At 35.6% G+C, this 27,558-nt stretch overlaps 2 protein-coding genes across 2 annotated transcripts; one reads left to right on the top strand and one right to left on the bottom strand.

Moving 5' to 3' along the window:
• Nucleotides 1-6,013: 6,013 nt before the first annotated feature.
• LOC143535805 (protein GIR2-like) lies at nt 6,014-7,328 on the top strand. Its single transcript, XM_077029949.1, has 5 exons — nt 6,014-6,153; nt 6,246-6,337; nt 6,917-7,001; nt 7,103-7,175; nt 7,258-7,328. Exons 1-5 carry the CDS (start codon nt 6,043-6,045, stop codon nt 7,326-7,328), a joined length of 432 nt encoding a protein of 143 aa, XP_076886064.1. The 5' UTR covers nt 6,014-6,042.
• Nucleotides 7,329-14,822: 7,494 nt separating this feature from the next.
• On the bottom strand, nt 14,823-24,502 carry LOC143538371 (serine/threonine protein phosphatase 2A 55 kDa regulatory subunit B beta isoform-like). Its single transcript, XM_077031947.1, has 14 exons — nt 24,404-24,502; nt 21,792-21,895; nt 21,553-21,651; nt 21,351-21,470; nt 19,311-19,517; nt 18,677-18,768; nt 18,260-18,378; nt 17,493-17,616; nt 17,200-17,323; nt 17,039-17,107; nt 16,850-16,941; nt 16,683-16,760; nt 16,516-16,583; nt 14,823-15,273 (listed from the first exon to the last, which is right to left on the bottom strand). The coding sequence occupies exons 1-14, from the start codon at nt 24,498-24,500 to the stop codon at nt 15,140-15,142; spliced, it is 1,527 nt and encodes a 508-aa protein (XP_076888062.1). The 5' UTR covers nt 24,501-24,502; the 3' UTR covers nt 14,823-15,139.
• Between the last annotated feature and the right edge of the window lie 3,056 nt (nt 24,503-27,558).

Below are 27,558 nucleotides of genomic sequence, written 5' to 3' on the forward strand. Positions count from 1 at the left end.
GGACCGATCATGAGCTTCATCTCAGGCTTATTTTGGAGCTTCTCAGGAAGGAACAACTATATGCCAAGCTCTCCAAGTGCGAATTTTGGCTAAAGGAAGTTCAATTCTTGGGACATGTTATCAATGTCGACGGCATACACGTCGACCCTGCCAAGGTAGAAGCCATCAGAAATTGGGTAGCGCCTAAAACACCTACTGAAATCCGTTCATTTCTTGGATTGGCTGGTTACTACCGCCGATTTATCTCAAACTTCTCCAGGATTGCCTTGCCTTTGACCACTCTGACTCAGAAGGGAGAACCCTTCGTGTGGGGACGAGATCAAGAGGAAGCCTTCCAAACTCTGAAGAATAAACTTTGCCGTGCACCGATTCTATCGCTTCCGGAAGGTGACGATGACTTTACCGTTTATTGCGATGCTTCAAATCAAGGCCTCGGTTGCGTTTTAATGCAACGAGGGAAGGTCATCGCTTACGCTTCTCGACAACTCAAGGTGCACGAAAAGAACTACGCCACGCATGACCTCGAGTTGGGTGCTGTGGTGTTTGCCTTAAAAATCTGGAGACACTACCTGTACGGCACGAAGTGTGTCATCTATACCGACCACAAGAGCTTACAGCACATCCTCCATCAGAAAGAGTTGAACATGAGGCAGCGACGCTGGGTCGAACTTCTCAGCGATTACGATTGTGAAATCCGCTACCACCCGGGAAAGGCTAATGTGGTGGCTGACGCATTGAGTCGTAAAGAAAGGACCCAGCTGCACTCTATTCGAATTCAATCCAATCTTCCCTCCTTAATTCGCGAAGCTCAGAATCAGGCGCTTGTGAATGGAGATCTCAAGGGCGTTTTGTCGTGTGGAGCCGAACAGAAATTCGAAACCAAGTTGGACGGCATCCTCTATTTTCTTGATCGAGCATGGATCCCAAACTCTGAGCCTCTTCGAACGCTTATTCTAAGTGAAGCCCACAAGTCCAGATACTCGATTCATCCCGGCAGCAGCAAAATGTATCAAGATCTTAAACCTCATTATTGGTGGCCCGGGATGAAGAAAGACATCGCTTTATACGTGATGAGATGTTTGACTTGTTCGCGAGTCAAGACAGAGCATCGAAGGCCGTCTGGGCTGCTTCAGCAACCTATTATTCCTCAGTGGAAGTGGGAAGAGTTAGCTATGGATTTCATCACCAAGCTACCGCGGACGCCTAGCGGTCATGACTCAATTTGGGTTATTGTGGACATTCTAACTAAATCCGCTCACTTTATCCCGGTTCGTGAGGACTACACTACGGAAAAGTTGGCGCGGATATACATTCGTGAGATCGTTTCCCGTCATGGTGTGCCTAAGGGCATTACGTCTGATCGCGACAGCAGTTTTTCTTCCAGGTTCTGGAAATCTTTGCAAAAGGCCTTTGGGACAAGTGTGAAGCTTAGCTCTTCCTATCATCCAGAAACTGATGGGCAGAGCGAGAGGACCATACAAACCCTAGAGGACATGTTGAGAGCTTGTATCCTTGAATTCGGTAATAGTTGGGAAGCTCATCTGCCGCTGGCAGAATTTTCTTACAACAATAGTTACCACTCTTCTATTAAATGCGCGCCGTTTGAAGCTCTTTACGGTCGCAAGTGTCGCTCACCCTTGTGTTGGTCCGAGACCGGGGATTCACAGATCATCGGCCCGGAACTAATACAGGAAACAACCGATCAAATCGCTATCATTCAACAGCGACTCAAAGACGCCCGTTGTCGGCATAAGTACTACGCAGACAAACGACGCAAGCCACTCGAGTTTCAAGTTGGTGACCGTGTTCTGCTGAAAGTTTCCCCCTGGAAGGGCGTAGTCCGTTTCGGGAAGAAGGGAAAGTTCGCTCCTAGGTATGTTGGACCATTCAAAATCCTTGAAAGGATCGGACCAGTTGCCTATCGTCTTGAGCTGCCGCCGGAACTCGGTAGAGTTCACAATGTTTTTCATGTTTCGCAGTTAAAGAAGTGTCTTGTTGACGAGGCCCTTCTCATTCCCGTCGACGAGGTTCGAATTAACGACAATCTGCTTTTTGTTGAAGAACCCGTCGAAATCTTGGATCGCGAGGTCAAGAAGACCAAGCGTAGCCGCATACCGCTTGTGAATGTTCGATGGAATAACAAACGCGGACCCGAGTTTACATGGGAACGCGAAGATCAAATGAAGGAGAAATACCCTCATCTGTTCTCTTAGTCTCTATTCTTGTAATCTATTGTCTAGAAGTCAATATAACATTTGCAGCATGTATCAAATAATTGTGTTATTCAATGAATATCGTGTTGCCTTATTATGCTTATAAGTATTCTTTTATTTGCATCCACAAATTTGGCTACTCAGGGCTCATGCTGGGAGCACAAGTCATATCTACTCAATCATATGAATTTTGGGGAAATTTATACATTATTTAAGCCAAAAATTTGTCATTCATTCTTGCATTCATGGAGCATGGTTGTGTGTATGTGTGTGGTGTCGTGTCAAATTTTCTAGCCGCACACAATAGAGCTTATACATTGATACAAGGTGAGCTCGTAATTATAGTCCGGAATATAATTACATCAAGGTCACAGGTGTATACGTGTATAAGCAATATGCTATTGTGTAACTAGAAGTCGTGAACTCAAGGTTCGTGTAGAGAAATATTCGACAAAGGTTGAAGAAGTGGTGGGTTAGCCGCTGGTACACCCTATATATAAACCTCTTCGGCACGAGTTGAATATGTCTGAAGCGAAACCTGGAATTAGGGACTTATAGTTAGCGTGGCAGCTGTGAGACATTGAATTCAAGAATTACCGAGGGTAATATTCGCGGAAGATTGAAGGAGTGGTGGGTTAGCCGCTGGTACACCCTATATATAAACCCCTTCAATCCGAAATGAATATGTCTGATGTAAAGCTTGAGGATGATGCCTTGTAGTGGAAAATAGTGTGTCGTCCTGTGTGTCATTGATCTAATAGGAGTCGAAGGAAACACCCAAGTAAGGTTGAAGGAGTGGTGGGTTAGCCGCTGGTACACCCTATATATAAGCCCCTTCGGCTTGATTTGGGTGGTGCCTGAGACGAATATTAGAAGTGGTGGCGCATAGTGGTCATCATGGGATCATGTAATCTTAATCATCGATGCATCAAGTATACTAAAAAGCTAAATTTCGGGACGAAATTCCCCTAAGTTGGGGAGGATGTAACGCCCTGGAATTTGACTGGTAGACAAAAATCAAGGAATCATCGGAAACTATACACTTTGGGGTTCTGGACGATAAGTTCGGAACCCATATCATTGGAGAAATCTGCTTTTATCATTTGAAATGTTTATTTTATAAAACGACATTTACGCCTGGAAAATATTAATTTTTATGCTTTTGAAAAATAAAATGTTCTTATTTAAAAAAAAAAAAAAAAAAAAAAAGATTTTAAATAATTATTCGGAAAATGGTTTATAAAAGTTTTGCTGAAAAAGTTTTAGTTTGTTTAAAAACTTATGAACTCGACTAGTCTTGACCCGTCGGTAGCCTAAACCCGAACCCGAGTCACCCGAGTATTTAAGCGGAAAATCAAGTATTCTTACACCATCTCTTTCATTTCCACCAACACTTCCCACCCAAACACTCCCACTTCTAGAGAGAGAGTAGTGAGAGAAAGTCATCCAATCTAAGATTCGAGTCCACCAATCTGTTTATCGTTGTTGTCGGTAAGATCTTCTTGAAAATCATACGTTTTTACAACCAAAACCCGCCCCGAATCGAGCAAAAACTCCGACTTTTGTGTCAAGTGTGTTCTTGGTCAAAAACCGTCATTTTTGGTGTCAAAATGCAAGCTTTTGTGTTTAAAAGTACTAGGAATCGATACCCCTTTCAATCCCGAGCATTTCCATGTCAAAAACTTCGATTTTGGGTCAAAAATCTGGAAAATCTGGAAAACCCGTGGGTATCTCCGTCGCCCAGCTTGAAGGAGTCGAATCAGACTCATTCGATCGAACCAGTCGATCGAATCAGTCCAGTCGATCGAACCAGTCGATCGAATCAGTTCATTCGATCGAATGTGTCGATCGAACCAGTCCAGTCGACCGAATAGGAAAGCAACCGAATGGTCTCCAACTCATTCGACCGAATGAGCTTCGTATTCGATCGAACGTCTGTCTATTCGATCGAATGAGTGTCTATTCGATCGAATGTGTTTCTATTCGATCGAATGTGTGTCTATTCGATCGAATGTGTTTCTATTCGATCGAATGTGTGTCTATTCGATCGAATGTGTGTCTATTCGATCGAATGTGTTTCGATTCGATCGAATGTGTTCCTATTCGATCGAATCAGGTCAGAACCAAGCTGTTTCGTCTTTAAAACCTAGTTTTTGCTCGAGATCGTGTAAGGCTTACACTCTTAGACTTAAACTGCGTTGTTAACTTATTATGTCCTTGTCTAGACTTAGAGGATCGACGTTTGACAGCACCCGACCGCCCTAGCAACCACACCTAGTCAACAAGGTGAGTTCATAGCCCCCATTTTTCTTTTAAAGCCTTTCAAATCATTGGGGGTGAAAACATGGTAAATGTACACGTTTTGACAAAACACATTTATTCAAACATTACTTATCATAAACACTTGACAAATCTTTTGCAAACAATGAACATTGGGAAAACAAGTAATCATGGCAGGTTACGCGTACCTTAACTTTCTCGGAAGTTGTGTATGCATAATCAAATATTCAGGAGTAAATATGGGAATCACTCAGCGTTTAGGGAACATTGGACGTTTGGAAATCAAAGTCATGTACCCGTTATACTTTATCATGAAAACACATTATTCATTGGTCAGTCTTGTGATCGTGTGAACAGTGGCAATATAGGTCACAATAGTGCATAGGTTTGATCTCCAAGTGGTCGATTGGTAGACAGGCCGTCACTAGATGTGGGATTCTAAAGTGATCGATTTAGAATACACGTGACCTATGGGGTTCTTAAGTGTTCGATTAAGAATCCGAAGGATCTCTTAAGTGTTCGATTAAGGATCCGAAGGATCTCCTAAGTGATCGATTAGGAAATCCAAGAGATACTAAAGTACGCTTTAGAATTCTCTCATGGTACCCAAAGTGATCGATTTGGGTTACCATCAAGGAAATCAAGTAGCATAGTGTGGTCTTGTGTGGGGTCGATGTCAGGTCTTGTGTGATCATTATGCATCATTATCATTTTTCATCATGGCATGGTTACATATGATTCTTGGGTATCTTATACATATATCCTTGATACCGTTCCTCCTGCATGCATGGAAACAATAATTGGAATCTTTATACGAAACTCTTGCAGATTCAGTTGAGATGATAAGCATACCAAGCATAGTAGGATAAGTTGTAGGAGTGGTGGGTTAGCCGATGGTACACCCTATATATAAACCCCTACAACTTAGCCTAGTATGCTTGTGTAGGGCTTATCACTACAGTATTAGTTAACCTATGAATTCACTCATCTACTTTTTGTAGTTGACGTTTTATTACATGTTTTCAGGAAATGAAGCAGGAAGTAGCTAATAGCTGATAGAGGCCTTAGAGAGTTGAAGGCTAGGCTAGGAGTTGTTTGGAAACTTGATATTTTGTATTAAAACAATTTGTTTCATGTTACCTGGATGATGTAATATTTGACAGTTTGGTTATGTTTATGCATTTAGACTTTTATACTATTGTGCTCAATCAATCACGACCTAGTCGCCACGCCTCGGTTTTCCGCCATTACGACCGGGGTGTGACATATGTTCTTTTGTTATCATAACTTTATACGCCATTTTTCATTTCCTGATACGGTTTCTTGCGGATATCTTTAGCTTAGTGCTTACCTCGACTAGGTTGAAATAAAGGGACAAGCTTCAAGATGAGTTAAGTAACATAATATACAAAAATCTTTATCTTTATAAAAAATCAGATTATAATTCCAACTTAGGGGAATAATATTGTTTTGTATATACTTTTACTGTAATGTTATTATCCGTCATTAAAGTTTTTTTTGTTTTTTGCAGGTGTGTGAGAATCTTGGAATGGCGATGATTTACTCGCTGGTTACCTCATCTAAGGAGTGGCTTACTGAAAGATTTGCAGAAGATACCGGCGGTTATAATATCCAAGAGGAAACAGCAGATAAAGATGAAGTATGATTTTTTGCATTACTTTAACAATAATAATGAGTTTTACTAGTTATATGATTGTTGAGTTTGGTTGGCTGTATTGAACTTGGTATTAGATAACTGTCCCGCATGGAGAACCTGTTACGGTTGAGACGTTTTTGGCATGGAGAGAAAGATTTGAAGCAGAAATAGCCCTTGAGAGAGCCAAGTAAGTTCAATATTCTGTTATATTAATAACAACATTAATAGATTAATAATAATAATAATAATAATAATAATAATAATAATAATAAGAGTAAACTGCGGTTTTTGTACTTGTGGTTTGTCCAAATCTGCAGTTTTTAGTCCAATAGTTTCAAATTTACGATTTTTGTCCTTGTGGTTTCATTTCACTTAAAATTGAACCCAGATTCATTAACCTTGTTAAGTCCGGTCGTTAAACCCATCGGCGTGTCCCTCACGTGAGGGGTAGTTTTGTCCTTTTATCCCCAAACAGACCCCAGTCTTAATTTGCAAGCCCCTCACGTGAGGGGCTGGGGTGTTTTGGGGAAAAAAAGGACAAAACTGCCCCCTCACGTGAGGGACACGCTGATGGGTTTCACGACCAGACTTAACGGGGTTAACGAATTCGGGTTTAATTGCAAGTGAAATGAAACCACAGGGACGAAAATCGCAAACTTGAAACTATTGGACTGAAACCGCAGATTTGGACAAACCACAGGGACGTAAACCGCAGTTACTCTAATAATAATAATAATATGTTGTTTTTGCATTGTAATGAAAGTAGGATGTTACCAGAATCAGCACTCGTAACGAACAAAGAAAAGAAACTGACTGGCAAGCAATGGTTTCAAAGTGGAAGAGCATCAGCGGTAAGTTATTCGAGTGCATATACTTAAATCAGATGAATATTTAGATTATGGTTACATATATTTCAACGGTGTAATTTAAGTAAAATTTTTAATTTTGGCAGAAACGTGCAGCATCGATCACTGAAGGATCTAACAACGAAGATGAAGACATTTATTTCGATGATAATTCAGAAGGTTATTTTTAATATATTAATATATGTTTGTTTCCTGTGTGTTCTGCAATCCTGACATGAGCTTCAACTCTGTTTGGTTGCAGTCGATGAGGAGGACATGCTTGATCACTATCTAGCTGAGAAATTTGACTCGTCTAATGATCGTGGTCGTTAAGATCGAGACTACTGGATGCAGACTATATATATAGTTAACAAATAAAAGGGTTCATGTTGTTTTTATGTTAAACTATATTGTTATTAGCTTTTAGTCATGTGATACCGAGGGAAGTTTTACTGCGATGTGTATCTTATTCGTTTCAACTACTTCACCGACGAAAAATTAGTCCCTGTGAGTTTGCATCCCAACTTCAAAAACACACCTACTAACTAAATTTTTAATATACATTTTGATTTGAAAAGGCATATCAAACAATTAGTTACAAATCAGATTTATAATTATATAGTTTAATGCAACCTTTTGCCTTACTTTGTATTCTTAATTTTACTTTGTTGGGCTCTAGAGTGAGTGTTCTTTCCCTCGTTCACCATCATCCAGGCTCTCTGTTATTCACGTCAGCGTCACATCATCCCATCAATAACCATCATTCAACCATGAAATTGTCCTTCATTTATTCCAATCCATCATTAACTATTTTATATTTTAAATTAAAAAAAAATTAACTAAACTCGTTTCAAATAACACTATACAATTTCTATTAATAGTTCACTCTAATTAAATAAAAGGTTAAAATAACATTATTTTTAAAAATTAGAAAATTTATTAATAAAAAATTTACATCATTGATAAAAAAACCATAAAACATAAATGTCTGTGATTTGACCAGTTGCTAGATGCATCAACTAAATTTATATGATTTGATTTGATTAGTTTTAGTGAACCAGTGAAAGTCAAATGTAAAAGTCAGTTAAGTCAGTTGTTGGTTAGTGAATCAGTTGCTGATATGCAAGCTTAGTGAAAGTGCTTAGTCAAAGTCAAATTTAAACTTAGTGAATCAGTTTGCTAGATGAATACAGTTGATTGTATGAAAGCTTAGTGAAACTCATATGTCAAGTCAAATGTAATATTAGTGCAAAAGTCAAGTGCAATCTTTGTGTAAGTCAAATTCAAGTTTAGTGAATCGGTTTTGGTTAATAAATGAAAGTCAAAGGTAAAAGCTGAATAAGTGGTTAGTGAATCAGTATTGGGTCATTAACTTAGGGTGAGCAGAAAACCGAATTTATCGAACCGAAACCGAATTTACCAAAAAAACCGCACTGGAAAATCTGAACCGACAGTTAATTTTTTTGTTTTTTTGGAAAACCGAATTTTCGGTTTCGATTCGGTTATCCATTTTTAAAAAAACCGAACTGAACTGATTGATGGTGATTTGAGGAATGGACTAAACTTTAAAGATATATAAGATGATAAATGAAGATTACAACTAAACTTATAATGCTTTTTAATTAAGAACTTTGTTGAATTTAAACTCTATTTAGCAATTTTGTATTCGTATAGTTTTACATAACACGTGCCTATTTTTGTTTATTGAATTCAATATATATGTAGTACTCTAATACGTTTTTATACAAGCTTAAAATATGCATTTTCATTTTTTTTATTTTTTGCAATGTCTATACATATTGAAAATAAAACCAAAAATAACCGTAAAACCGAAAACCGTCTTTTCAGACTCATTTAAACAAAAGTGTACCATTCAACTGACGGCTAGACACATACTGCATTTTCCCGTTCATCACAGGGGTGCAAAATGTACTTCTATCTACATTTTTTCTTTATTTTGTCGTATTAAATGCCAATATTCTAAAAATAATTTGTAAGTAAATTCACAGTAAAAGAAATTTATAATAGTAAGCAATAAACTCCAAATCAAATACAATATATCTTATATTAAACGAAATTACATTAATATTTCAAGTATATATAAAGACCATAGCATGATATATTTGTTACAAGTCCTTTAACGTATAGAATCAATGGCCCCGTATCCGCCATGTGAAAGTTATAACTCCACATACAACACAAGCATGGAGTTTAGTACATGATATTTGTATCTTTTTGTGTTCTCTATGTTTAAGATCATGTTCTTAATTTTATGTTTTGTTATATGAAATATAAAAGTTGATAAAAGTTCAACTATGAAACAAAACTATGGATTTCTTAATCATTTGAACAAGAATAAAATTTATATTTTAGGGTCAGTTAACGTGCAATAATAGTTTATTGTGCAAAACGTATGCAACACTCTACACCAAATTACACTAAGAACGTATTTGATTTACGCTCAATTAGACCAAATATTACTCTCAATTAAAACTATATTCGGAATTTTGTTAAACTTTAATTATAAAAGTTATAAGAATAAACAAAATATTAGTAGGGACTAGGGACAAGTATTTTGACACGAAACTGGTCTGCACAAGTAGTTTGGTGCCACACATCAGTTTTTTATTAGTCTATGAAACTACTCATCCACTTTAAAAATATAAACATGACGAGTAGTTTAGGAGGTACATTTGCGGGATTTTCAAGATTGTAGAGACAAAAGTGGATTCGCTCTCCTATAAAAAGACATTTTTGAGAATTTTCCCAAAATAAAAGGTATATAGGAAGAGATATGAACCTCTTTGAGGTGATAAGTACACGAACAATATATATTGTACTGAAATTATGAACATATGAGATGATCTCATACCTCTCGAGTCTCGAGTACAAAGTATTCAGTTACTATTAATTAACCCTAAACCTACTAAAGTGCAAGGTTGGTATATAATACCCGTAAGGAATCTTTGGTGATGATCATTTTTAACGGCTTGATAGTGACTTCTATTATTTTGGTGAGTATTTTCTCTCATTCCTTTTTGCTCCTATCACGTTAGCCAAATGATCCCCTTTTGTAACCATTTTATTCCTTATATGAGTTCTGGTGATGATTGCCAACATATCGTATACGTTTATCTGTCTTCTGATATCATATAAGTGTCGATTTAATATACGTATATAACATTTCATAACAATGGTAAATCATTTAAAAATTAATAGTGTATGGAAGATTTTTCCTAAATATTTACCAAGTTTCACTATCATTACACACATGCCATCTAAATCTAATTTCTATCGTTGTTTGTTAGATTTTATGTGGTTTAAACTCTAGAAGAATCTCATATCAGTCATATGATCAAGAAGGTATAAGATATACACCTCGCAGATATCATCAACACATTTTGTAGCGGTGTTCGATATTCTGTTGCAAACCTATTAAACCGAAAATCAAACCCAACACAAACTGTTTAAAGTTGAACGAAATTACAAGATATCCACATGACCTTCAACTAGCATGTCTACATGAGCTTCAAAGTCATCCGGTTTCCATCTATAGAATTGCCACATAATTCACTAATTAATGCTTTCTAGAATTATAACCTCACTAATTAATGTTTTTAGTAATCATAAACAACTATTTCCTTTCAAATGATTTAAAAACCGATTTTAACAACGATTAATTATTTATAACTGATTTTGTGTCTTTTTTTTAGTATGACTATTATTCTGTCAATTCAATATATAATTTGTATATGGGGAAAGTGAATATGATGTTGTCACACACCTAAGCTTACACGTAAACCCTACAAAACTACGTCGCTTTAACTAAAAACCATAAGGAAAACTAAATATGACGATTTGCTTCCCTTATTTCCTTCCATTGTTGTTGTTTAAAAAAATGTAATTATCAAAATTGATAAGTTTATCCAAATTGTAGTTATTCCAATTTCTTTTGTATGAATATTTTTCATTTTTTATGGATGTAGATAATAATTTAGGCTTTAATTTACTTGCTGCTTGATATTTAAAAATTTCAAATTATATATTTTGAATTCATATCAACAACCATATTATGATGTCACCCAGAGATTGAAATCGGGGGTTTCTAGAACTCATGAGTATACAAAACATTCTAGAAAGACAAGAATATTAAAAAATAAAAGGCAAAGATGTTAAAGAAAAACCATAAAACTAGTTTTGGGTAAAGATAGAATGAAAGTACGATACAAGAAGGAAATAGTTGAAGTAAATCGTGAAATTTAGTTTTCCTTTTTTATGGTTTTTAATCGAAATGACGTAGTTTTGAAGGGTTTTATGTGTAAGTTTAGGTGTGTGACAACCCGTATTCACTTTCCGCTTTGTATATTTGTACAATTTCTTATTCCCCAATTTATACATATTTTTCCTACATCTTGTGGCTTTGCAGAGAACACGGTAAAGAATTCTTATGATATTTATATAGATGACGTTTGAAATATTTTCCACCCGTGTATAACACGGGCCAATATCCTAGTTTAAACAGAAGTGTACCATTCAACTGATAGCTAGACGCATACTGCAATTCCCGTTCACCACAGAGGTGCAAAAGGTATTCTCTCTACATTTTTTCTTTATTTTGTCGTATTAAATATCAATATTCTAAAAACAATTTGTAATAAATTCAAAGCATAATATATCTTATATTAAATGAAATTTATAATTGCAAGCATTAAACTCCAAATTAGATATTATATATCTTATATTAAATGAAATTACATCAATATTTCAAGTATATATAGAGGTCATAACACGTTATATTTGTTAGAAGTCCTTCAACGTTTAGAAGCGATGGTCCGGTATCCGCCGTGCGAAACTCAAAACGGCACATACAACACAGGAATGCAGTGGCCGGAGTTGGTCGGATTTCCTGAAAAAGAAGCTTGTGAGGTGATTGAGAAATGGAATGCGAACCTTAGAGCCGTCCCATTGCCACCTCATCGGCGTCGTATTTTTGATTTTTGTGTCAACAGAGTTTGGGTATTGGTCAATGATGCTGGTGTTGTGACTGAAACTCCAAGGATTGGCTAGTGAATGAGGAGTAACTTGAAAGTTTAAATAAATGGTTTGTAAAACCGTATATGATAATAAATAAAGATGGGAAATTTAGTATATGATCTTTTGGTGTTCTCTATGTTTAAGATCATGTTCTTAATTTTAAAATTTTTAAATTTTGTTATATGAAATATAAAAGTTGATACAAGTTCAACTATGAAACAAAGCTACGGCTTCTTCGGCATTTGGACAATTTAGAGTAAAGTGCTACTTTCATTATTGTGGTTTGACAAATAATACGAATTTATTTTAAAAATTTTATTTTTTTCATATGGACCATCCATGTTTCCCAATATTTGCCAATTACATCCAAATCACAAACTTTATTAAATTTAATCGTTAAGTCAGGGGTAAACATGTTTTTTCACTCTTTATTTATTTAATATTTATTTCAATGAACTGTGGTTTCGTCCCTCTGTGGTTTGTCCAAATATGCGGTTTTTGTCCAATAGTTTTAAGTTTGCAATTTTCGTTTCTATCAAATTTGCGATTTTCGTCCTTATAGTTTCATTTCACTTGCAATTAAACCCGAATTTATTAACCTCGTTAAATCTGGTCGTTAACCCATTTTCGTGCCCCTCACGTGACGACCAGTTTTGTCATTTTTCTCCCTAAATAAACAACTGTCTTAATTTGCAAGTCCCCTCACGCGAGGGGCTAGGGCGTATTTGAGAAAAAAGAAAAAAAGACAAAAATGCCCCTCATGTGAAGGGCACACTGAGTGGTTTAACGACCATACTTAACGAGATTAGTGAATTCGGGTTTAATTGCAAGTGAAATGAAACCATTTGAAACTATTAGACTAAAACCGCATATTTAGACAAACCACAAGGACGAAACCCGCAGTTAACTGAAATAAGTATTATAATAAAGAAATAGTGAAAAGACATGTCTACCCTGATTTAACGATTAAATTTAACGGAGTTAGTGATTTGGATATAATTGACAAGAATTGGGAAACGTGGATGGTCCATATGCAAAAAATAAACTTTTTGGACTAAATTCGTATTATTTGTCAAAAACCACAGGGACAAAAATGACACTTTACTCTAAATTTTATATTTAAGGGTTAGTTAAGGTGCAATAATACAGTAGTTTATTGTGCAAAACAAATGCAACACTATACACCACCGATTTCGCTTCTAGTTTTGAACTACGCGGTGAAATAAACGTAATTCACGGTCTCTTCGTGCATTCGCCTCTTTAATTTCTCCGTATCAGTTTGCAACTTATTAACTTAATGGATTTGAATTACCTATTACACCCTTTAACCCTCAAAACCCATTACACTCCTATTAAAGAAGAGTGTCTATTTTGGTCATTTTAGTTTTCCCCACCACGTAAGCTAATCCAAACATTTTTTTGAAAACTTCTTTTCAAAAATTCATAAGTTTATAAGTCATTTTAACAAAAAGTCCATTTTCACTTAAATAAGCAATCCCAAACACACCCTTAGTCTATGAAACTACTCATCCACTTTACAAATCTAAACATGACGAGTAGTTTAGGAGGGACATTTGTGGGATTTTCAAGATTCTAGAGACAAACGTGGATTCTCTCTCCTAGAAAAGATATTTTGAGAATTTTCCCAAAATAAAAGGTATATATGAATAGGTATGAACCGAGTCTCAAGTACAAAGTATTCGCTCACTATTACTTAACCCTAATTTACTAAAGTGCAAGGTAGGTATATATAATACCGGGAATGAATCTTTGGTGGTGATCATTTTCAACGGCTTGATAGTGACTTCTATTATCCTATTGGTGAGGATTTTCTCTCATTCCTTTTGCTCCTGTCACGTCAGCCAAATGTTCCCTTTTGTAACCGATTTATTCCTTTTATGAGGTGGTGATGATCGCCAACACATCGTATACGTTTATTTGTCTTCGATATCATATAAGTGTCGATCTAATATATGTATCTAACATTTCATAACAATGGTACAATCATTTAGAAATTAATAGTGTAAGGAAGATTTTTCCTAAATATTTACCAAGTTTCACTCTCATTACACGCATGCCATCTAAACCTAATTTCTATCATTGTTAGTTAGATTATATGTTGTTTAAACTCCTAGAAGAATCTCATGTCAGTCATATGATCAAGAAGGCATAAGACATACACCTATCAGATATCATCAACACATTTTGTAGCGGTGTCCGATATTATGTTACAAACCTATTAAACCGAAAAGTAAATCATACCCATATCAGCCTATGGTTTACTATTGATACAGAACAAAATTACATTTTCACTTTTCGATTTTAAGAAATTTGGTTCGGTTAAAACAAGAAAAGTAAATCATACCCATATTGGCCTATGGATTCACTATCGATACAGCCCATTAAGCCTATTACTAAGTAAACCGAAGCAAAGAACCCGAACCTATGAACACCCATCGTGTTAAGCAGCAGTTTTCCAATTTGAATCGGAATCAAACTTAATTCAAATTTGGTTTTCCGTTTGAATTTGACCATTTTGAGCATGGATAGCTTGTTTACCGTCCGACCAAAAATTAATCATATTTTCATAACCAAGAAATCCAAACTAGCAAATGCCAACAAGTTTTTAGCGTATTAGTTACGAATGTAAGAAAACTCCACTTCAGTTTCAAGTCTTTCAACAATACAACAATATAATGCCACATATAAAACCAGAAATATAATGTTCTAAAACACCCAACCCGGAAACTAAAAACCGCAAGGGAAATTTAATAAATAAATAAAAACTGTATATGGTAACAGAAAATTAATAAATATAATATATAAACATGAAGTTAAAAATAACTACTAAAACAACTACATCTTTAATCTTTCAACTTAAAACCTAAATTCAACAAGGTTGTAGGAGAGCTACAGTTTGAATCCTTCTTCCTCACTTCAACCCGACACATCAAAAAGAGAATACAACAGTTATTTTCCAACAACAAAAAATTTAAAATAGAAGAAACAGACCGTGACTCCTATCAGTTTTCTGAACCGTATCCGGCACGGGTCTGTCGAGTCAACCCGAGAAAGTAATATTGGTGACACTGTTGCGGTCCGGGTGTCTATCAGGCATAATACATGTACAAGCTGTTTGCAGCGGCACAAGCAATAGAGCTTTCGGTAGGATGCCATGCCAGGTGGAGAAGCTTTGTTGTCGAATCGAATGAATTCCCGTTTGCATCCGGGCTCTCCCCCCCTCCTACACAAATACCACTTTCTTTATGAATTATTATATATATCAATCAATCAATCATACCCGGTGAAGTCCCACCAACAGCAAAGCTATAAGTAGGGTCTGGGGAGGGTGGGATGTAGGCACACCGTACCTCTATCCAAGGGATAGAGAGGTGGCTTCCAGAGAGACCCTCAGCTCTAAAGTGTATATGTATGAAGCAATATAAATGAAATCAAAGTTCAACAGTAATATAAAAATATTAATAATACTAATAGTACCCTTAATAATAATAATTCTAATACTATATATATGTAAAGAAAATACTATTCTGGTGTGTGACCAAAATAAGGGAAATAGAAGCCCTAACGTAAACGAACCAAATGAACCAAATGAACCAAACGAATGGGTTGAGTTTAGAACTGTAAACGAACCAAACGTTCAGCGGGAAGTTCGTTTATGTTCGTTCTTTTAATAAATGAACAAACAGGAACAAGAAATTTCGTTTGATTAGTCAAACAAACGAACATGAACAAAGCCATAGTTCGTTCAATTGTGTGCATGAACGTTCGTTCATGCTCGTCTGTATATGTTGTTCATGAAAGTTTTTTGTACATTAATTTATTTTATTAGAACAGTTTAAATTCTTTCAACTTATTACCCCTAACATAAAATAGGAAACAATATTCTCACTTGTTTTTGCATTATTTCCTTTCTCATTATTCACACTGGCGAATACATCGATCTCAATCGCTAGGCTCCGCGGATATTATTTGTGTTCGTGAACACATTAATTTCCTTAATGAACGTACACGAACATATAATCTTGTTCGGTAAGTGTTCGTGAACACGTTATTTCCTTAACAAACAAAAATGAACAAGGCATTGTACATGTTCGTTCGGTTCGTTTGCAACCCTAATACTTGAGTTAAAAGGTGCACAAATTGGGTCCGGGCCCAAACTAAATTGGGCTCGGTCAAACATGGTCCTACACAAATACCAATTCTTATTCTTTTTTAAAGAAAAGGCCGTACGTAATTTACGAGTCAATTATAATTAAAAGAAAGTAGTGATAATTTGATAATTTTTAATAAAACAATTAGGATGTTTAAGCGTTATTTTCAACTCGGTCAACTCAATTTAGCTTTTCTTTACTTGACCCGTTTGATAAATACAGCACAGCCTGAATCCAAACAATTAGCGAGTGAACGGGTTGAAATTGCCACCTCTAAATTATAAGGGAAGAAAAGAAAAAATAAAACAGCTGACCTCGTCTAACCGCACGGGTAATGCTGCTTAGAGATCTCATAGGCCTTGAAGGTGTCTGAACTTGCCTCCTACAATATTTTGTTGCAAAAGGACCTCTTATCAAATCACATTTATAGAAAATAAAGTATCGTTAAAAAATATATACATATATATATATAATTGACTACCTCATTGGGTTTTTGCTAGCTTCCAGTGTCGTTTCTTCAGTACTGCCAGGACCGCACCCAAAGACTCGAAATAAATTGCTGAAAAATCACAAAAATAGGACAAGTTAGTGACCACCTAAATGATGTATATATGTATATCTATCTATGTGTTTGTGTGTGTGTTTTACCTGTAAGAACCAGTTGCAACTCGCTGGCTATCACCACTCAAACAGCATTCAAATTTATCAAAAATTAAATCGTTTTCATATAGGTCACATAGCTGTAGGTAAGCAATTTAAAACCATCAATGCAGACCGAAAAGAGAAAAAAAAAAGATAAAAGTTGGTTATATAATAGGTTAAGTACTGAGCACATACCCTAGGTCTTAAATGCTCATGCACCTGGAACGTTGAAACTGGACCAGAGTCCATGTTGATGTCCCATAGCTACAGAAACCATAAGTTAAAAGGTGTTTATAAAAGTTAAATTATCAAGACATGAAAATGCAACAGATGAAAATATAGCAAAAATCACAAACCTTAAGAGTCATGTAGTCACGACTAAGTATGTATCTTCCATCTCTTCCAAATTTTATATCAGAAATAGAGGCTATTATCTCAGTAAAGAATGACCTTGAACCAGGTGCTTCCTGCTCCTCAAACCTATAAAAATACATCTTTTATATAAAGGCTACAATGCATCTAGCCATTAACACACGTAACATGTCCTCTAAACGGTTTGAGGATACCCACAATCCCATTGTTCTTAACTTAAGAAAAACAAATGTGAATTTGAAGTTAGAGATGACATGAGTTCAACCAAAGTACTTACAGCTTAGAATGTTTATCACATAATGCAGATTGACGCAAATCAATGAGGCGAATAGATCCTTTTGAACTACTGTAAGCTAGTGTGCTACAATTAGTAGGATGAAACTCAGCACATGTAATCACCTCTGAAAAGTGAAAACAAAAGATGATTCACAGTCATGGTATATATAATATACAAACAAGCAAAGAAATCAATATATGGTCAAGGCTAAGAAATAGCATTACACCAACATATTTGCGAAACAATATTTGCGAGAAACTGAAAAAACAAACATATTATATTGTAATATTGATCAATGATCTAGACAAGTAGATACATGGGTATAATAAACCATTCCAAACATATTGCATCTCTAAGTTTATCTCAAAGTAATAATTTAATCTTAAAACTAATAATAATACCAATCAAGAAATCAAATACCTAACTAGTAATTATCTTGAAAAAAAAAGATAATGATAAAACAATAATACCGTTACAATTAAATCTAGATCTTTGAATAAAAAAGATTTAGGAGGCTATATGTGTTACATAAACAATTTGGGAAACTTCCAACCCATTTGAGCAATCACCATTTAGTTAATTATATTATTTGAGTCTTTTAAGGTGGAACACAACCAAAATTGTTCATAACTAAATTGATTGAAAACTGAAATTGCCACCTCTAACTACCTGTCCCACTCCTAAATACCTTGTGGGTTCGTGCATCTCTTCCCAATAACTAGAGCATGTATTAAACTGAGTGTGAAATAATCGTTAAAAAATTGTACCAGTAAGATCCTCCATGTTAGCAGGCTTGACATCCACAATGTTGAAACTCTGATTGCTAATTTCCAAATTCCAAAGGTTTATCCGAAGATCATCAGCTGAGATGAATGTTTCGCCATCACTGATACGTAAAAATGGGAAGGAAAGAAAAAATAGGTGTCAGAACATATTTTAACCTACAGGTTATGAATACTTGAACAGTCTATTCCTTGTTCTCTGGTATTAATTAATAATTTTTTTACTGGTGCTATGTAGACTGACTTCACACTATATATAAACTAAAAACTAATATCAGCCGATAGCATCTCCTTCATGATGTATCATATACAAATTGCAAGATGAAATTCAGGCAGACAAGATCAGATGTTTGTCGATAAGAAAAGTTAACTGTATTACTTGCAAGAATAAAATATCCAAACCTGTTATTTGAGATTGAGTTGATATGGTAGTCATGTGCGTGAGCATACACTCTTCTGCATCTGGGAACAAGACTAGTCTCATTATAAGTCACCTACAAAAAATTGAAGTGCCACATCAAATGAAGAAAAGATAATTAAATAAAGCAAGCAAAAAACAGAAGAGTAATTAAGAGTTTAAGACCAAAAAAAAAAGTTAGGATAGTTGGACGGTGATGAGAAACATATACTGTACTTTGCCTATTCATTCAAAAGTTGTTGGATTGTAATAATTCCAAGTTTCACCTATTGGCCGAGATTAATCCCACCTCAGAAATTGTTTACCGACAGTCCCAACTTGAACGCATTTTCTTCCAGAAATTCCATACGTATTTTCCACATAATCAAAAAGCTAACGGGGTTACTTTTCAGTTAGTATGAGATTGCTGGAAGAAAATGCGATCAAAGATGGGACTGTTTGTAAACATTTCCTGAGTTAGGATTGATCCTGGCCAATAGATGAAAGTTGGGATTATTAAAATCCAATAACCCTTCATTCAATCATCACAACTATTTGTGCTTTGTTAAGATAATTGATTTGAATAACATAACAAACAAACATATATACACACACACACAGCAGAGGTAAATAGAATACCACAGGTAGACGCAGTGATGGAATGCCACCGGAAGGAAATTTGAAGTCGTTGATCAGATTAGTGGAAGACTTATCTTTCAATCCCCCATTTGCTAAATAAGAATTAGTACTAGAAGAAACACTTGAACTAGCAATGTTGTTCTTTCCAACAACTTTGGATGGGTCCACATTCATGCTTGCAACTTTCTTGATTTTCTTCTCTTGGACCTGTATAACGTTAAAAGGGAATGAACCAAGATAACATAAACAAGCAAATGAAAAGGAAATAAGAAGAAAGACATGATATCCAGACTAAAAAAAGAATAATGATATGAACCCGAGACTTCTAGTCGGGTGAGTTTTAGGGCTGGATCCAAGGGAGCTTATGGGTCAAAGGAGTTATTTAGAGGGGTAGTGGGAAGATGAAGAGCTAGGGTTTAAAAAATAAATGCAGAAAATACTACGGCAATTAGTTCTATATATATATGTTCATTGTTCTAGTTACTGGATGTCAATGTTTTGTTTATCAATTTACTTGGTTAATAATACTTGTGACCGGAGATCAACTCTTATAGAATTGGGTCCCACTCCTTTACATTTCCAGTAGTAATTAATAAATATTCAGTTCTTTCGATTTCTAACAATTGGTTCCATTGCCGGGAAACTAAGGAATGATGGTGCGGACCACGGGTAACAATGGTAGTAGTGTTTCGCCCGATCAAATCGCCGTTCAGTTGTCCGCCATAGCCGCCAAGCTCGACACCATAGAGTCGCAGTTGAGAAGTGATGGTTGCAGCACTCAAGACTATGATGTTTGGAGCACCCATCTAATGCAGCGATCAAAGTTCTCACACGAGCTTTGATGAGTTCGGGGAAGACAAAGAACCTGAGGGTGATTCTCAGGTCCAGTAACAGATCTGGTCAAGGAAGACGATACCAGTGACAACCCTATGTCTGGAGTCGTACACGAATTTCCTTCTTTTTCAGCCATGACTAACTTTGCTGTTAGTGATGATACAAATAGTGACAGTAACATTGGTTTTGGGTCTTCATTGGTGGGTGAGTTAGAGTAAAAACACACCCAAGTTTTTTGAGCTGTATGAATCTATGGTGCAACTTGTGTACGTGTTTGGTACAACAGTTACTTCTATTGCACTCAAATTGGTAGAGGAAGCATGGACTATGGCCCTATTACAACAAGCAAGTCCATATACATAATATGATATCAAATTTTATTCATGCTGGAAATAAAGATGTACTAGCATTTGGAACGCAGAGAATTCACAAGAAAGTTCCCATTCTCGACTTGAGGACAAGTCGGTTATCCGGGCAGGATGTATTGATACAAACCCAACTTCCATTCGGGTGAGTTTTAGGGCCGGATCCAAGGGAGCTTATGGATCAAAGAAGTTATTAATAGGGGTGGTGGGAAGATGAAGAGCTAAGGTTTAAGAAATAAATGCAGCAATTACTAAGGCGCTTAATTTTATATATATGTGTTCTTGTTATAGGTTACTGGATGTCAATGTTTTGTTTCTCAGTTTATCAATTTAATTGGTTAATACTTGTAACCAGAGACCAACCCTTCTCGAATCGGATCCCTATCCTTTTTAATTTCAGTAATAAAAATTCAGTTCTTTTGGTTTCTATCAATTGGTTTTGGACAAGGACCCAAATCGAGAAGGGTTGGTCTCCATTTGCAAGTATTAATTACACATGTTTCTCAAGAGTTATCTTTTAACTAAAAGCGCAAAATTCTAACCTTTAAACCAAACGGCTTCCTATTGTTAGATCACTAGATCAAAAATGTTATATAATATCTTTTTGAACTTCTGTTGTTACCGTTTTAGAAGCACATCATGGAACATCGAATTCTTCTTTTTTCTTTGGTTATCTAAAGATATTGACCACTAATTGATGAAAGCGTATTATCACTTGATGAAAACGTCACTATTAAACTTGACATAAATGAAATACCATAAATGCAAAAAGTTTACAGATATGAGTATGTTACAAGTAATGCAATTATGCAACAAAGTGAGAAGGATATGGAGTGATTACCTTCCAGAACTTAATAGTTTTATCATTAGTAGACAGAAGAAAAAGAGCACCATTGGCTGTTTGGCACCATCTAATTTTGTTAATTTTCTCCTCTATCTCCAAACTCTTTAAATAATCAAACTGAAAGAAAAAAATGGGAATATAGTAAAAAAATATATAGCAATCAACTGGTAAATAAACATGAGAAAGAGTTCAATAATACCTCAGGTTCATGGCTCTGGAACTCAGTTTTGTATCGAAACTCCGGATGCTTACTTGTTGGGTAATCAGTCTTCTCTAAATCTTTTCTACTTCCACCATTCTACACAACGCAGCAAAATTAAAATGAGCGCAAGTAACATGATAAACCATATACAGAAAGTCAGAAATCATAAGTAAAATAAAGGTTATAAAACATAAAGAAAATATCAAACAAAAAATAGTATATACTCTGGCACGAACCTCCTTTGTATCTGTTCTTTCAAATAATACTACCCTGCCCCCACGATCACCAGTTGCAAGATGATCACCGCTTTTATCAAACTCGATTGCTGAGATAATATCAACTGAAAAAGAAAAGACAAATAAATCAGATAAAATCAGATACAATCACAAACTTTTGGATAAAGCTAAAATGTGAACAATAACATAAATGGTCCTAGATTTTACGGAAGTAAATAGAGTTATAGAGTTGAAACTTGAAACACAAGATACAAAGCTTATACGAATTCACAAAGGTAAAACAATTTGACTGCTTCATAAGTCATTACAACAACTAAGGAGAAAAAGACACTGCATGACTAAGAAAGTAGATACCAAAAAAAGGTCTAATTTGTGAATCATAGAAAGCTGCAATAAGCAATAGATATCAAAGTTCTATTTGGTGATAAAGTAAAATGAAAAACAAAGCTAACAAAGTAATAACTAATTTCTAGAAAACATGAGAATCAATTACTTATGTTCACATTAAATATTACCCTCTGATATAGTATAATATACCCTACTTGCCATCTATAAATGTTTTAATCCTACTTACTCATCTGTGATACAAAACTTAGCTATTCATATAACATGTCCACATATAAAACAGTGGAAACTAATATTGAAGTTGATGGGTGTTAATAGCTGCGAACCAATGATGCACTTGTTATATCAAAGCAACATCTACAATGACCACGCATAGGGCATATCCAATTGTCTGCCTTTACCACGTGAATAATGTGATGTTAGCATACAGATATAAAATATATTTCCAATGACATAAAGCACAAAACAACTGACATATTCTCGTGAAACGTTTTTGTCATGTTAAGTGTGCCAAACACATTGGAACTTGGAACAGCCTTCCGAGTCAAAGCACGTGGAAAGTATGTAGGCATTTGATTTCAACCCCTACTAATTATAGAAATTATACTTCAATAAAATAAAAGCAATATATGTTGTAATAATAACAAAAAACAAATACAGCAACTATATGATTGGACATAAAACTTCCAAACTACGATGAGATTCCAGAACTGTTAAAACCAGAACAAAGGATGTCAAACTTTATGTAGCAACTGGTAACAATATAGAACTTGACACAACCATCATCGGTAAGAACAAGCACAGTATATAATAAATATAAACAACCAACCACCTGTCCAATATCACAACCAATCATACAGTAACAATATGTTCCAAAACCTATACACTAATATCATTAGAATTCTATGTTTACAAAACAACAATCACTAGAAGTAATCTATTAAAAATCTCTACAAGCCCTAACAGTTACTGAGCATGTGTTAGTTAACGACCTAATTTGATTGTTTCAGTGATCATCAGTTAATCACTAAGGTATCAATCCGATAAAAACAACATACTATCTCCAGGCCCTAACATAAATCCGCAGATCATAAGTAACAATAAAAATAAAATAAATAATAACCAAAATTAAACTTTGACGTAGTAACTAACTAGTAACAATATAAAACTTCACAAAACCATCACTGGTAAAAAGTAACAGCATGTAACAATTATAACCACCAACCACCTATCTAATATGACAACCAAACATACAGTAGCAATGTGTTACAAAACCTATACACTAACAACATTAGAATTCTACGTTTACAGAAACAACAATCACTAGAAGTAATCTATTAAAAGTCTCTACAAGCCGTCACAGTTACTGAGCAAGTGTTTGTCACAGTCACACCCTAATTTGATTGTTTCAGTACACAGTAATGCGTTTTCTTAGCAATACACTATCTCCAAACCCTAACATAAATCCACAGATCGTAAGTAACAATAAAAATAAAAATCAATAATAACCTAAACTAAACTTATATGTAGTAATTACTAACTAGTAACAATATAAAACTCCACATAACCACCAACTACCTATCTAAAGTCAACCAATCATACAGTAACACATGTTACCGATTCTAAACACTAATAACACTAGAATTCTATGTTAAGTACCAATACAATAATCACTATAAAATAATTTATTAAAAATATCTACACGCCCTAACAAGTGTCAATAATTCATTAAAACAAGTTGATTAACAGTTACTACCTCATCAGAGCACAAGTATTAAACCTAATTTGATAGTTTTTGTAATCATCAACAATCACTAATATATCCAAAACCTAACATAAAGCTACAGATTGTACTTTTATGTAGTAACTAACCAGTAACAATATAGAACTTGACATAACCACCAGCCACCTATCTAATATGACAACCAATCATACAGTAACAGTAGCATGCATTGCAAATTCTATACAATAATCACTATAAAATGATTTAATTAAAATCTCTACAAGGCCTAACAGTTTAGTTAACAAATGTCTGTAATTCATTAAAACAAGTTGATTAACAGTTACTACCTCATCAGAGCACAAGAGTATTAAACCTAATTTAATAGCTTCCGTAATCATCAAATCAATCACTAATATATCCAAACCCTAACATAAAGCTACAGATCCTAACATCAAAACTAATATCAATAATAATAACCTAAACTAATCAATAATAATAATCTAAACTAATTAAAGGTAGTTATTATTATTAATATTATTATTACCTTCCTGTACTTCTTCATCGGCGGTACGTTCACCGAACACCTGAGAAAACTTCCACTCCAGCTGCTGCTGTGGTGTAGCTGCTGTTGCTTCGTTCATTTCCTCTTATATCTTCGTTAATTAAGTAATCAATCAAATAATAATAATAATAATAGGTAAACCTAAATCTAATTAAAGTGAAATGAATCGATGAATGAAATTAGGACAACCGCGTGACCGAATTGCGAATGAATCGTGGTGTACGGATCGAGAGTGAAGAGTAATAATAATAATAATAATAATAATAATAATAATAATAATAATAATAATGTGGCATTTGGAGGTTGAATTAGGGATGATTGAAGAGTATTGTTATTGTTATGAATTTGTTTATGGAGTGATTCTCAGATTCATTGAATTGCAGAAGACAATCAATCAATCAATCAATCAATCGGCTCGTTTTTCATTGTAGTCGAAGGAAAGAAGGATAGATGAAGTCACCAAACCCTTTCACCCGGCTTTTCTTTCTTTCACTATTATTATTATTATTTTTTGTCTTAAAATAGTGAAAATTAAAAATATTTATACACCATAAAGTAACTCCCGACTTTTTTTATGCTTACGGCGACATGGAAAGGAGGAACCGATTCGTGGGTTTGGTTGGGTGACTCGACCTGGTTGTTCTCAGTTAGATCGGTTAAAAAATTGCTAGTCTATAGCAAAGATAATTCTACTCACTCCGTTGTGAAGAGGTGTAAATGGGTTCTGGAAAAATGCAATATACACATATGGAGGGCGGAGTTGGATAAACTTCCCACCCAAGTGGCTCTGAGTAGAAGGAATATCCAGGTTCCTTTTCGGCTTTGTGGTCTCTGCGACTCATAAATTGAAACAGTCGAGCATGTGTTAGTGGGCTGCTCGGTGGCTTCGAAAGTTTGGGACTTCGTGAGCTTGTGGTGCAAAGTCCCTCCGATTTCCGCCTTCTCGATCAAAGATTTGTTGGATATTTATTCTAGCTCGGGTTTGGGAGTTGACAAAAAAGCGGTTTTTCAAGGAATTGTGATCATAGCATGTTGGAGTATATGGAAAGTAAGGAATGACCAAATTTTTGAAGGCAAGGTGGTCAAAGTTGAAGATATTGTAGGGGATATAAGATCTCTAGGCTTTTTGTGGTACAAATATAGATCCAATTGTAAGACCATTGAATGGTCTAAATGGTGCAATTTTAGCTTGATATAAGTTTCTTTTGGTGTGGCCTCTCTCCGGCTTGTGGAGATGGGCGTCTTGTTGGTCTTTCTGATCGATTTGTTTATTAAATTCATACTTCAAAAAAAAACCCCCGACTTTTGGTCCACCGTGTGTTACGTCAGAGACTTTTGCTTATGGCTGTTCACGAGTCGAGTGTCACACCCCAACCTACCACAGAACATGCCGGGGCGTGACATTGATTGTATCATAGCTCAGAATACACCAAGTAAAAATACACATGTCAATATCTAAATTATTCATTCATATATCAATTTTCAAAAGCACAAACATTGTCTTAACAATAACGTTACAAATCAAATAGATTACCTTTGAAATGCAAAAACGCAATGATAGCAGTTTACTTCGACGGCGTATCGTATAATCATACTAATGAGGATGAGGATGAGTATGAGGTACCAACCAAGTAAAATAAACACATAGTCATATTCGCACATAACAACTAATCGAGCAATTACAAATATGCATATAACAGAATTGTAGTGAAAACAATAAGTTAATTCTTGAACGCGTAACGCCCCCAAAATTGTAAAGCGGTAAAAAAAAGGGATGTGGATTTACTTACCTTATAGAGTAGGCTAAACGAGGATGAGATAATGAAAAGTTTGAAAATAAGCGGTCAAACTCCTCAAGATGCGTCAACAAGGATTCCTTTTCATTGGATTAGAACGGCGGTTGAGATGGTGAAATAGATCGAACTAGTTGCGGCCAAAAAGGGGTTAAGTTAGGTGACGGGTTGGGATTTTAAACGGAATTGAGTTTAGGGGAATTGTTGGTGACGAAGAGGAGGAGGGTTCGGCCAGTTTAATTGATTCGTAACAAGGGGACTATATAAGATCACAAATTAGGGTTTGTTTAGGCTTAAAATGGCAAATTTATCAAATTACAGACTAATTAACACGCTCCTACTATAATTGAGTGTCGGTTACGCGTTTATTCGGCCGAATATGCTAGATTCCATATTTGGTTTGATCGATTGAGCGGGAATTGAAGGTTTAGAATGATTTGGGGTGCGCCGGGTCGGGTTTTGTAACATCCCGAAATTTCTAAGGTAATATTAGTTATATTACTTATTAATAGATGGAAAGTTTACTCGGGTTATCGGGAAATAAATAATATAATAGGAGTTGGTATGGGTCGGGCTAGTGTTGGGTAATGGATGCGGGTTGTGGACTTGGGTTAATTGAGATGGGTTAAATGAGAATGGGATTTCAGGGATATAAATACCCCCAAAATCCCAAAATATCTTCATTTCTCACCAACTCCCCAACACACACTCCATACACACTCAAAACACACACATTCTAACCGATCAAGATTCGAAGCCGAGACCCGAGATTTGTTGATAGATCTGAGTTGGTAAGGTAAGAACTAATCCCGCAAAGCTAATTTTACTGAAAATGGTTAGGATTTGACGGGTTAACCGGACCCGAAACCTTACTGCCCAAATCGGACCCCTAAAACGTCGATTTTAGGCCGATTTGATGGTTGGGGTTTGTAGGCGCTGATCATACGATTCCGTGGGTACCAAAATCGAGTTATTTGGCTAAGAAACGAAGGAGTTATGGGCAAAACAGATCTGCAGCGCGATAACTTCGCCTGCAAGATTAAGTTCGCCTGATGAACTTCGCCTTCAAGCGTAACTTCGCCTTCAAGCGTAACTTCGCCTAAAAGCCAAGTTCGCCTGAGGATAACTTCGCCTAAAAGCCAAGTTCGCCTGAGGATAACTTCGCCTGAAGCCAAGTTCGCCTAAGGATAACTTCGCCTAAAAGCTAAGTTCGCCTGAGGTTTAACTTCGCCTGAAGCCAAGTTCGCCTGAGGATAACTTCGCCTAAAAGCCAAGTTCGCCTGAGGATAACTTCGCCTAAAAGCCAAGTTCGCCTGAGGATAACTTCTCCTGAAGCCAAGTTCG

The sequence above is a fragment of the Bidens hawaiensis genome, unplaced genomic scaffold, assembly GCF_021521415.1.
Source record: "Bidens hawaiensis isolate Kalapana, Puna unplaced genomic scaffold, B.hawaiensis_p1.1 tig00000780_1, whole genome shotgun sequence".
Taxonomy (NCBI): Eukaryota; Viridiplantae; Streptophyta; class Magnoliopsida; order Asterales; family Asteraceae; genus Bidens; species Bidens hawaiensis.